At 41.6% G+C, this 13,709-nt stretch overlaps 1 protein-coding gene across 13 annotated transcripts in view; it reads right to left on the bottom strand.

Annotated features, from left to right (window-relative positions):
* cfap54 (cilia and flagella associated protein 54) overlaps positions 1-13,709 on the bottom strand; it is a 482,407-nt gene that overhangs the window by 87,082 nt on the left and 381,616 nt on the right. For all 13 annotated transcript variants that reach the window (XM_072241335.1, XM_072241340.1, XM_072241339.1 and 10 more), the window contains one exon: positions 10,089-10,197. In XM_072241335.1, the coding sequence (XP_072097436.1) occupies positions 10,089-10,197 (109 nt within the window). The remainder of the gene's footprint in view (positions 1-10,088; positions 10,198-13,709) is intronic.

The raw sequence follows: 13,709 nt of genomic DNA, 5'->3' as shown, positions 1-13,709 counted from the left end.
CGCGTGGAACCTTGTCAAAGGCCTCACTGAAGCCCATATAGACAACATCCACCACTTTACCCTTGTCAACTTTCCTAGTAACCTGGTCAAAAAATTCAATAAGGCTTGTCAAACATGACGTTCCATGCACAAATCCATGTCGACAGTTCCTAATCAGACCCTGTCTATCCAGATATATACCATCTCTAAGAATACTTTCCATCAATTTACCCACCACTGACGTCAAACTCACAGGCCGATAATTGCTAGGAATACGAAGCAGTAACACCAAAGGATGCTGATTATTCTTGATGATGTGGTTGGCGCTCTCCTAAATGGACATGATATAGTCACCGCTGTCCTTTGACTGCAGCAAAGGGTTTTATGGGTGTCTCGAAGTACGTCATTACAATAAGATTTAATTATCTCTTACTGATGAGTGACAGTTAGATCTGTCCCAACCCTGCACATGCTGATGGTGATTAGCAGAATGTGACCCCTCGAAATAGGCTGCCCTGCCCTTTTCCTCTGGTGGGTGTCACTGCTAAGGCTGGCCCTGCGCATGCATCGGGCTGTTGCGTCCCGATTTCCATGATGGCGGATTGGCTCTTGGTTGAAAGCGAGCCTGTTGATTTTGGTGAATGAGCAATTTTATACGAGTATATATAACCCTGAACTTTGCCTGCATTCTGTAAGTTAGCGCATTTTAATTCGATTTAGCCAAAAAAAGTGCCACTGTAATGCACCGTTTGCGCTAATTAGAGGTCACAAACAGACGAACAGATAGACAGAGCATGAGAGTTTTAGTAGTATATAGATTTAGACAGACACTTGCAGGGAACAGGCAGGGAATTGAGGGAAACAGGCAATGTGCAGACAGATTGGATCACTTCAGACTGACAACAAAGTCAGCATGTACAACATGGGCCGAAAGAACTACTGCTAATCTTAAAGTTCAAGGTAAGTTTATTATGAAAGCATATATATGTTACTACATACTACCATAAGATTCACTTTCACGCAGAAATTCACAAGAAAAAATAAATATAATAGAATTCTATCACAAAGCTCTGCACAAAACGACAAAGACTGACAAACAATCAATATACAAAAGAAAACAAACTGAGCAAATAAAAATAATAGAGAACACAAGTTGGAAAGAGTCCTTGAAAGGGAATTTGTAATCAATTCAGAGTAGTAAGATTGAAGTTATCTATGTTGGTTCAGGAGTCTGACAGTTGTAAGGTAATAAATGTTCCTGAAACGGGTGGTATGGAACCTAAGGTTCCTTTCCCTCCTGCCCGATAGTGAGAAGAAAGCATGGCTGAGTGGTAGAATGGATGCTGCTTTCTTGTGCAGTGCTCCATTTAAATGTACTCAATGGTGGGGATAGATAGATAGATCGCTAGATACTTTATTGATCCTAAAGGAAATTACAGTTTCACAGTAGCAGTATAAGTGCCCAGATATAAATATTAGAAATATTAGAAGAGAAGTAAGAAAGAATAAAAAACAAGTTACCTCAAACAGTCTAACAGGAGGGGGTCATCACTTCCCTGGCAATAGGTTGACTCATTATAGAGCCTAATGGCAAGGGTAAGAATAACCTCATATTGCACTATTTGGAGCAGTCTATTATTAGTCTATTATTAAAAGTGTTATTATTAGTCTATTATTAGTCTATTATTAAAAGTGTTCCTCTTTACAGCCAAGGTAGCATGCAGGGGGTGAGAAATATTGTCCAGAATTGCTAAGATTTTCTGTAGGATTCTTTGTTCTACCACAGCCTCCAGTGTATCCAGTTTGACTCCTATAACAGAGCCAGCCATTCTAATCAGTTTATTGAGCCTGTTGGCATCACCTGTGTTGATGCCATTGCCCCAGCACACCACCGCATAGAGGATTGTACTGGTGACAACAGACTGGTAGAACATATGAAGGAGAGGCCTGCATACTCCAAAGGATCTCAGTCTCTCCAGGAAGTAGACTCTGGCCTTCTTGTACACAGCCTCTGTGTTGGTGCTCCACTCAAGTCTGTCATCCAGGTGCACCCCCAGATACTTATAGGTCCTCACCACATCCATGTCCTCACCATCAATAGTAACAGGGAGCAGTGCAGGCTTCATCTTCCTGCACTGGAAGTCTGGAATGAAGTCTATTCCCATCTCCTTTGTCTTACTGATGTTGAACTGCAGATGATTCAGATTACACCATTTGACAAAGTCCTCCACCAGGGCCCTGTATTCCTCCTCCTGTCCTCCCTTTACACACCGAACTATTGCTGAGTCATAAGATCATAAGATATAGGAGCAGAGGTAGGCCATTCAGCCCATCTTGTCTGCTCCACCATTCAATCATGGGCTGATCCAATTCTTCCAGTCATCCCCACTTCTTCTCCTCATACCCTTTGATGTCCTGGCTAATCAAGAACCTATCTCTCTCTGCCTTAAATACACCCAATGAACTGACCTCCACAGATGCTCATGGCAACAAATTCCACAGATTTACCACCCTCTGACTGAAGTAATTTTTTCCACATCTCTGTTCTAAATGGATGTCCTTCAATCCTGAAGTCGTGCCCTCTTGTCCTAGACCCCTCCTACCATGGGAAATAACTTTGCCATATCTAATCTGTTCAGGTCTTCCTATGAGATCCCCCCTCATTCACTTGAACTCCAGGGAATACAGCCCAAGAGCTGACAAACATTTCTCATACAGTAACCCTTTCATTGCTGGAATCATTCTTGTCAATCTTCTCTGAACCCTCTCCAATGTTAGTATATCCTTTCTAAAATAAGGGGCTCAAAACTGCACACAGTACTCAAAGTGTGGTCTCACGAGTGCCTTACAGAGCCTCAACACCACGTCCCTGCTCTTATATTCTATTCCTCTAGAAATGAATGCCAATATTGCATTCTCCTTCTTCACCACTGACTCAACCTGGAGGTTAACCTTTAGGGTATCCTGCACAAGGACTACCAAGTCCCTTTGCATCTATGCACTTTGAATTCTTTCCCCATATAAATAATAGTCTGCCCATTTATTTCTTCCACCAAACTGCATGACCTTACACTTTCCAACATTGTATTTCATTTGCCATTTCTTTGCCCATTTCCCTTAAATTATCTAAGTCTCTCTGCAGGCTCTCTGTTTCCTCAAAACTACCTGCTCCTCTGCCTATCTTTGCATCATTGGCAAATATAACCACAAATCCATTAATCGCATAGTCCAAATCATTCATATACGTCGTAAAAAGCAGTGCTTCCAACACTGACCCCTGTGGAACTCCACTGGTAACCAGCAGCCAGCCAGAATAGGATCCCTTTATTCCCACTGTCTGTTTTCTGCCGATCAGCCAATGCTCCACCCATGCTAGTAACTACCCTATTCCATGGGCTCTTATCTTGCTAAGCAGCCTCACATGTGGCACTTTGTCAAAGGCCTTCTGAAAATCCAAGTACACCACATCTACCTCATCTCCTTTGTCTACCCTGCTTGTAATTTCCTCAAAAAATTGTAGTAGGCTAGTCAGGCAGGATTTTCCTTTCATGAAACCATGCTGGCTTTGGCCTCTCATGTCATGTGTCTCCAGGTACTCCGTAATCTCATCGCTAACAATCAATTCCAACAACTTCCCAACCACTGATGTCAGGCTAACAGGTCTATTGTTTCCCTTCTGCTGCCTCTCACCCCTCTTAAATACCAGAGTATCATCTGCAATTTTCCAGTCATCCGGTACAATGCCAGAACCTATCGATTCTTGAAAGATCATTGTTAATGACTCCGCAATCTCTCCAGCTACTTCCTTCAGAACCCAAGGGTGCAGTCCATCCGGTCCAGGCGACTTATCCACCGTCAGACCACTAAGCTTCCTGAGTAACTTCTCAGTTGTAATTTTCACTGCACATACTTCAATTCCCTAACACTCTTGAATGTCCAGTATACTGCAGATGTCTTCCACTGTGAACACTGATGCAAAATACACATTCAGTTTCTTTGCCATCTCTGCATCTCTCATTACAATATCTCCAGCGTCATTTTCTATTGGTCTTATATCTACCCTTAACTCTCTTTTACCCTTTATATACTTAAAAACGCTTTTAGTATTTTCTTTGATATTAGTTGCCAGCTTCCTTTCATAGTTCATCTATTCCTTCCTTATGACCTTCTGCAAGTTTTTAAAAGCTTCCCAATCCTCTATCTTCCCACTAGCTTTGGCTTCCTTGTATGCCCTCTCGTTTGTTTTTACATTGGCTCTGACTTCACTTTTCCATTCGAAAATTTCTTCTTATTTGGAATATATCTGTCTTGCTCTTCTCTCATTTTTCACAGAAACTTCAGCCATTGCTGCTCTGCTGTCCTTCCTTCTAGTGTCCCTTTCTAGTCAACTTTGGCCAGTTCCCCTCTCATGCCATTGTAATTTCCAGAGAATCTTTGCAGATGACATGACTCAGTGTTGTATCTAAAGTCCGAAGTGTACAGCGTAAACAGAAAAGGAGCCAATACAGTCCCCTGTGGGGCCCAGTGCTGCTTACAGCTGTGTTAGACACAGCGCTGAAGCTGTACAAACTGTGGCCTGCCAGTCAGGTGGTCCATTATTCAGGATACAATGGAAGTGCCGACCTGCATTCAACAGAGCATTTTCCCCAGCAATGAGGTCTGTAAGGTATTGAAGGCATTTGAATAATTAAAAAACCTGATCCTCTCAGATGGCTTTGTCTGTAAAGGACTGGGTTGTATCCATCATTTTATATAGCTTTTTCTATTCCTGGGCATTCTTGTTTCCACACCAAGCAGTTAGAATATTCTCGACTGTCAAAGTTTTTGTGACAAGCCAAACCTGTGCAAACTTGTACTATCAAGCCTTCTTTGTAATGACACTTATGTGCTGGTTCCATGACACTGAAGCTGTACTTTGCCACACAATCATAAAAATAAGGAGAAGAGTAGAAGGCTAAGCACACAGCCATGTGGTGCACCTGAGATTAAGGTGACCGTGGAGGAGGTATTGTTACCAATCTGTATTAACTGGGGTCTGCCAGTGAGGATATCAAGGATCCATTTGCACAAGGAGGCACCAAGACACTGGTTTAGGAGCTTAGTGACAAGTTTTCAGGGGACAGTAGTGTTTAATGCTGAGCTGCAGTCATTGAAGAGTATCCTGACATGTGCATCTTTATTGTCAGCCAAATGAAAAACCAATGAAATGGCAGTAAATCAGAACTTAATTTAGCAGAGTCACCATGGTTCTATGAAAGGAAAGCTATATTTATCAAAACAACTGGATATTTTTAATGATGTAATGTACAGAAAAGAGTAAATATCTGTTTTTTTAAGAACTTAAATAAATGAAGTAGAAATAAGTCCTTCAGCAAAATGAGTTTCTTCCTCAGTGGTCACCTACACTACTCAATTGTCTTCATCTGTGACTGACTCTGCACAGCCTTCTTGTAATCAGGATTCAACAGATTCACTGCCTTCAAGGCGAGGAAATTCCTGTCTTATGTGCTAACTTTCAAATGGTAGTCAATGCTGGCCTTGTCAGTGACACTCTCATTCTGAAACATCAATACTGAATATCAGCATAGTGGAGTTCCTTGTGTAGAGGTCAGAGTGTTTTAACCATGATTCATCAGAAAATTGCAAGCTATAATAAGCATGAATAGCAGGGATTAGTTCCTTTAAATATTACCAATGACCCTGCGAGGGAGAATGTTGGTTCATCTTGGGTTTTTCAGCTGTTGTTTAATAGTGTGTGTGTGCAGAGAGCTGCATGACTCACAGGAAGACTCAGTGAATGTGATGAGTGCTTATGAGAATAATCTTTCTTTAAGGGAATTCCTAGTTGTCCAGTACAACATCAATTGTGATACCTTCTCCTATGATTCCATGACTAATTAAGAATCTGCCAACCTCCACTTAAAATATACTCAATGACTTGGCCTCCACAGCTGTCTATGGCAATGAATTCCGCAGTTTCAACGCCCTCTGCCTAAATAAATTCCTCCTCATCTCTGATCTAAACAGACGCCCCTCTATTCTGAGTGCCCGCTGGTCCTAGACTCACCTGCTATAGGAGACCTTCTACTCACATCCACTCTATCCAAAGCTTTCAATATCCGATAGGTTTCAATGAGATTCCCTCATTCTTCTAAACACCAGTGAGTACAGGCCCAGAGACATCAAACGCTCTTCATATGATAAACCTTTCATTCCCGGAATCATTCTCGTTAACCTCCTCTAGATCCTTGCCAATCTAGCACACCCTTTTTTAGATAAGGGGCACAAAACTGCACACAATAATCCAAATGTGGTCTAACCTATGCCTTATAAAGCCTTTGCATTACACGCTTGCTTTTATATTCCAATACTCTAAAAATGAATGCTATCATTGCATTTGCCTTCCTTACCACTGATTCAACCTGCAAGTTAACCTTCAGGGAATCCTGGAAAAGGGCTCAGAAATCCCTTTACACATCTGATTTTTGAATTTTCTCCCCACTTAGAAAATAGTCTACACCTTTATTCCTTCTACCAAAGTGCATGACCAGACACTTCCCTACACTGTATTCCATCTGTCACTTCTTAGCCAGGTAACATTTGTCAGGTAACATTTTCCCCTTAAAGAAACCATGTGTTGGCATATTTTATCATGTGTCTCCAAGTATCCTGAAACCTTATTCTTAACAATCAACTCCAACATCTTCCCAACCAGTGAGATCAGGCTAACTGGCCTATAACTTCCTTTCATCCACCTCCTTCCTTTTTTAAAGAGTGGAGTGATAGTTGCAATATCCCAGTCCTCTGGAATGATTCCAGAATCTAGTGATTATTGAAAGATCATTATTAGTGCCTCCACAATCTCTTCAGCTACTTTCAGAACTCTGGGGTGTAGTCTATCTGGTGCAGGTGACTTCTCAGCTTCCCAAGCACCTTCTCCTTAGTAATAGTACTCGCTTTCACCACCTGACACTCTCAAATTCCTGGCATACTGCGAGTGTGTTCCAGTGAAGACTGATGAAAAATACTTATCCCATTACTACCTCTCCAGCATTATTTTCCTGCAGTCCAATATCCACTCTCGCTTCTCTTATACTCTTTATATATTTGAAAAATCTTTTATATTATTGGCCAGGATCCCTTCATATTTCATTTTTTTCTCTCCTTATGCTTTTTAATGGCCCTTTTCCTTCAAGATCCAATCCTCAGGATAGTGCTGAACACCAAAAATATCAAGCAAAGTAGATACTCTAAGGTAAGGGAGTCTTGAGAGCTGCTGGAAGACATGCCACTGACTAGAAGAAAATACTCCTCTCAAAAATAATTTCTTCATTTAGAGGGTGGAAATACTTTTCATTCATGAAGAGATCTGGGTTTTCCAAGTAAGGCCTGGGCCTGCAAATATACTGCTCATCAGAGAGATTCAGGTGATTTAGATGTCTCTAAAGATGCTGGGAATAAAATTTCTGTATCCCCCTCTCTGTGATCTATGATCTTCACTGAGCAGCCTGAATTCCATCCTGAAACATCTGGTGATAAATTTCCACCATTAGTATGACAATTGTGCAGCCAGTGAATAAGTTGCTCAGTAAGTTTTGAAAACAGTACTCCCTGCTCATCTGAGCACACCCTGAAGGCCTTATTAATGGTTTGTGATCTATTTCAAGGCTGTCATGTGTGATATCCTGATGTCAGCAGCTTGGCCCCGTACATTGCAACTAAATGTGCTGTGCTTCTTGCTTCCATGCGTTTCTTTAATGACAGTTATTTTCTGTACCTTGGAGTTCCAATTAAAGTTCGAAATCAATTCATTATCAAAGAGCATGTTATGTCATTTTCTTGTGAGCATTCACAGTAAGTACAAAGAAAAACAACAGCATCAGTGATAAACTGCACACAAAGATGAACAAACAACCAATGTGTAAAACAATAAATTGTGCAAATACAAAAGGAAAAACAAGATTATATAAATAAATAATAAATATAGCAAACCTGAGCGTAGAGTCCTTGAAAGTGAGGACTAATGTCTGAGGGGATTAAGATGTGAGCTGCTCAGTGAGTGATGTCTTAAGTTGCTCATATAATTGCTAAAAATATTTGAATGAGTTGACGTGGATTGCAACTGGAAGTGTTCGATCCAATTTCATACCCAAGTACTGTATGCTGCCACTAATTAACAGGAAGAATCACCTTGCAGTTACGAAAACAGAGTCAGAATCCCTATTCAACCTAGTTCCATTCCAAAATGCAAGACTCTCCCCACTTCATGGCCATGCATATGAAAACAAAACAATTTATTCTTAGCTTCCCACATATTTTTGACTAACAGACCTTAATCTGTTAAGTTAGACAACCTCTCCTCCTCCATTCTCATCCTGAATACTGGCGTGCTTCAAGGCTGTGTGCTGAGCCCTCTTCTGTACTCCCTTTTCACCCATAACTGCGTTCCTGTACACGGTTCTAACTCCATAATCAAGTTCGCAGACGACACCACGGTGGTTGGCCTGATCAGAGGGGATGACGAGATGGCCTACGGGGATGAGGTCTAGCATCTGGCCACGTGGTGTGCCGATAGCAACCTGGCCCTTAACACCCAGAAGACCAAGGAGATTATTGTGGACTTCAGGCATGCTAGGAGCCACACTTATGTCCCCATCTACATTAATGGTGCTGTAGTGGAGTGTGTATCAAGCTTCAAATTCCTTGGTGCCCACATTTCCAATGATCTCACCTGGTCCCTGAACTCCTCAATCCTGATCAAAAAGGCGCAACAGTGCCTTCATTTCCTGCGGAGCATGAAGAAAGCTCACCTCTGTCCCAGGATACTGACGGACTTTTACTGCTGTACCATTGAGAGCATACTCACCAACTGCATCTCAGTCTGGTATGGCAATTGTCCCGTATCGGACCACAAAGCACTCCAGCAGGTGGTGAAAACTGCCCAGCAGATTATCGGCACCCAATTGCCCACCATTGAGAACATCTACCATAAACACTGCCTGGGCAGGGCGAAAAGCATTATCAAGGATGCATCTCACCCTAACTTTGGACTTTTTACTCTCCTCCCATCCAGTAGGCGTTACAGGAGCCTCTGCTCCCACACCAGCAGGCTCAGGAAGAGCTTCTTCCCTGAGGCTGTGACCCTGCTGAGGCTCACATCACAGCGCTAAGCAATATTGCATCCATATTGTACTGTCTCAGTACTTCTATATTTGTGTGCTGTAGCATTTACTTTTTATTCGCAGTTATTTTGTAAATAATACTATTCTTTTGCACTTCTGGTCAAATGCTAATTGCATTTCATTGGCTTTGTATCTGTACTCGACACAATGACAATAAAGTTGAATCTAATCTAATCTAATCCAATATCCAAATCAACATTCAGATTGAGCCAAATTTAAACATAATACACACCACAGCAGGTAGTCAGGCATGGTAAAGTAACATGCAAATATACGCATAGGTACAAAGGTGATAGAAGGGAATATATGCCAAGCTCATTTTAAAGTAAGAAGTGAAGAGGTAAGTTACTGGAAGAATATAACATCCAAACATAAGAAATAGGTACAGCAATAGGTCCTTCAAACCTGTACACCATTCATCAAGGTCAAGGCCAATTGAGTTCATGACATTTCCCTATTTCGTCCCTAAATTCCTTGTTTCTCTTAATATATATAAAAATCTACTGATCTCTGTTTTAGATTAACTCAGTGATGAAGCCTCTACAGTTCTCTGGGACAAAGAATTCCAAAAATTCACCATTGTGTGAAAAGTGTTTTTCCTTCTCTCCCATAAGACCTTATTCTGATACATTGACCTTTGGCTTTGGATTTCTCTGCCAAAGCCTACACCTTCCTCACATTGAACCCCGCAAAAATCTTGTTTCATTGAGATCTCTCGAATTTGTCTTAACTCAAGAAAATGTGGATCTAGTCTGCTGAATCTCTTCTCACAGCAAGCCCGCTATACTTCATATGACAAGACTTCAGAATTTTCTGTATTTTGATTTTGTACGGTAACCCCATATTTAGTTTTTTCAATAAAAAATTCATGCATGTCCATGGTGTTCTTGGCACTGTTGAAACCTTTGCCAACCCCATTAAGCTTACCAGGTATTTTGCCCATGAAACAAAGAAACATTGATGGCTTCAATCAAAAAATTAGCAGCTTCAAGGCTTTTTCCAGAACATATTTCAGTCAACTGGCGTAGGACTTTTCCTGAAAAAGATAAGCATATTATATTTCTGAGTAATGTTACAATATTTGTAGAAGGACATCTCACTTTAATGCAAATCAAACTTGAAATATATGAAGTAAATGATGGTTACATTTTCTAATATCACAGTGCAGGTAGAAAAGTGCTCTAAATGATCCTTGTGTGAATTAATACTTACAGGAAGCAATTTCACACCAATTCTGGGATGAGGGTGTTGCAGGTAAGTTCTGCATATATTTTCCAAACCCAACTGCTCTTGAGAATGTGGTGGTGAGGCACCGTTATGAATCACTGCAGTTTCTAGTGAATGTACTCTACCTTCATTGATTTTGGGTTGGGAGTTCCAGGATTCAGACCCAGCAACAAGAAGGAATATCAACATATTTTCAAGTCAGCGTGGTTTGTGACTGAAGGGGAGTCTGGCGATTCAATGTGGCTGCTAACCTTGTCCATGCTGCTGGACTACGCCAGGTGATTAACTGTAAAGTTTGTGGATGAAACATACTGTGTGCTTGTGGTGGGAGGACATAATAGTTAGGATGCCAAACAAGCAAGATACTTTGTCCTCAATGATGTTAATTGTTAGAGCTGCATTCATTCCAGTAACTGACTGGGGGACAGACTGGGGAGGTATTCTCCATCACACTCCAGAAAAGGCTTTGAGTGTCAGGTGGAATGTTACTGCCATACGAAACACAGCACCTGACCTGCTGTGCATTTATGTGGCTTGTCCAATGAGTTTATGGGCTAGTGACTCCCAGGATCAATGATCTCAATGTCAAAAGTAAATTGTTAGACTCCAGTCATTGTGAGCATCCCATAACGAGGAACCAATACAAACACTTTTCATTGAATGCTGAAAAGTTAGCTATTGTGATACAGATTTGAGAGAATGACATAAATAAAGCTTTTCTTCAAACTTGTAACAGAATATTTATAGCTTATGGGGGAAGCTTCCATGAAATATGCAAGAAATACTCAGCAACTGACACAGTCATAACTTCTGAGACTGATGTTTACTAGAAAATGAGGGGCAGGGTTGGGAGTGCAGTGATAGGGAAGGCTAAAAGCAGACAAAGAAACCTCACAACTTAGTTTATTTTTAAAAAAGACAAATAAGCAATCTGCAGGCAACACACATAAAAGTTGCTGGTGAACGCAGCAGGCCAGGCAGCATCTCTAGGAAGAGGTACAGTCGACGTTTCGGGCCAAGACCCTTCATCAGGTCAATTGGCAATCTGGCTGGCTAATGGCCAGGAAGACCATGGGGAAAATATTGATCATTACTGCAGAAAGAGGCCATCCCGGAGACTCAAGGCGATGACTTACAGTGTGGTGGGATGAGGAGTGAAGTTGGCCAAGGGTGTTTATTACAGCACTGGGATTCTTTGAGGATCAGCAGTTGTAATCTTGCAGCTCTTCTCTCACAAGGAGTAATCGAGGGGACAACTTCCTTTCAGAAATGATCGTTCCTGCCTCTAATCAACTGTTGGGTTTCATGAGCTCAGAAAAACATGATCAGGTAAAGTTAAATTTAACTTAGGTAAATTAGTTGGAGTATGGAATAAAGTAGGATATACTGGAAATGGTCAGCAGGAAAGGCAGTATCTGCTGGGAGAAAAATCAAGTCAATGTTTCAGAACAATGACCTTTCATTTGGACTATGAAAAGTTGATTTAAACATATTGACTTCCCTCCTTGCCTTAACAACTTCCACCAGTGGCTCTGACATCTACCATCATGAAATGCTTCAAGAGACTGATCAGGGCATGTGTTAACTCTAGCCTTCTTGACAACCTCAAACTACTGCAATTGTGAACAGGTTGTGAGTAGATATGATCTCCTTGGTCCTACATTCAATTCCAGATCAACTGGACAGTAAAGACACCTACATCAGACTATTGTTTATTGACTACTGCTCCACCTTCAATACTATATTTCCAAGCAATCTCACCATCTCACCATGGACCCTGGAAGTCTATGCCTCCCTCTGCAACGGGACCCTTGACTTCCTGACAAACAGACTGCAATCAGTAAGATTAGGCAACACCTCTGCCATAATTAATTGGGGTTCTGATACTTGTATCATTCATTCTTTGGATTTTTTTTGTGTTGTGGATGTCTCTGCAGATAGTAAGAATTTCAGATTGTATACTGTATACATTCTCTGATATTAAATTGAACCATTTGAAACATTGCTGCTCCACAAAGCTGCACCCTCAGCCCCTACTCTACTCCCTGTACACTGACGATTGTGTGGCCAGATTCTGCTCTAGCTCCATCTGCAAGTTTGCAGATGATACCACTGTAGTGGGTAGCATCTCAAATAATTATGAATCAGTGTACAGAAAGCATGGCACACAGCTCCTGTTTACATGAATAGTGCTGAGGTTGAGAGGGTTGATATCTTCAAGTTCCTAGGAGTCAACATCACCGATAGCCTGTCCTGGTCCGACTATGTAGATGCTAAGGCCAGAAAAGCTCTCTAATGTCTCTACTTCATCAGGAAGCTAAAGAAATTTCGTATGTCCCCATCAACCCTTACCAATTTTTAGTGATAAATCAGCAGGAATGCTACCTGGATACATAACAGCTTGGTATGGCCACCATTCTGCACGTGATGAGAGAAACTGCAGAGAGTTGTGGACACTGCTCAGCACATCATGGAAACTAGCTTCCCCCCATGGACTCTGGATATACCTCTCACTGACTTGGTAAAGCAGCCAGCAGAATCTAAGACCCCATCCATCCCAGGCATTTTCTCTTCTCTCCTCTTCCATTGGGACAAAGACATAAAGCCTGAGAGCACATACCACCAGCCTCAAAGACAGCTTCTACCCAGCTGTTGTAAGACTATTAAATTCAAAAATTCAAAGTACATTTATTATCAAAGTATATATACAGGATACAACTCTGAGATTTGTCCTTCCACAGACAGCCACGAACAATGAAAAACCATGGAACCCATTCAAAAAAACATCAAACACCCAACAAGTGAAAAAAGAACAAATTGTACAAATGGCAAAAAGTGAGCAAACAACACAAAGGATATCAACTATCATATCACATCAATCGTATTCAGCTGAGTTCAGTTCAGTGTTGTACTGCTAACCAATGAAGGCTACAGGACCATTCTTTGCCGAAGTGCCCCAGTCCACATCAATTGCCCCAATCAAATTGCTCAAAAACAGTGAAACAAAGGAGTAACTGGAACCCATGAACCTTGAAGACCCCCCAAAATGGATCCACAGTCTCGCCGATCAATCCTGACAATGTGGATCCCAAGACTCCTGAACTTTTCTCTGACAGCAGTGAGCGAGAGGGAGAAGGTGGCCAGCTAAATGCAAGCAGCCAGTGCCAAACACCTGCCCGTCCTTCGCTCTCACTCTCATCGACTTCAACCTTGCTCGACGGCTCAGTTGGAGAGAAGCAATGGAGTCAATTGTGGGCTCGCAGGTTTCTAGGCTTTTGGCCTCCAGGCCTCACACTCTGCTCCAAACCTCATCGAACTCCC

This window comes from Mobula birostris, chromosome 23 (genome assembly GCF_030028105.1).
Source record: "Mobula birostris isolate sMobBir1 chromosome 23, sMobBir1.hap1, whole genome shotgun sequence".
Lineage (NCBI taxonomy): Eukaryota > Metazoa > Chordata > Chondrichthyes > Myliobatiformes > Myliobatidae > Mobula > Mobula birostris.
The sequence above is the reverse complement of the archived record's forward strand: the minus strand, read 5'-3'. Positions and strand labels throughout refer to the sequence as shown.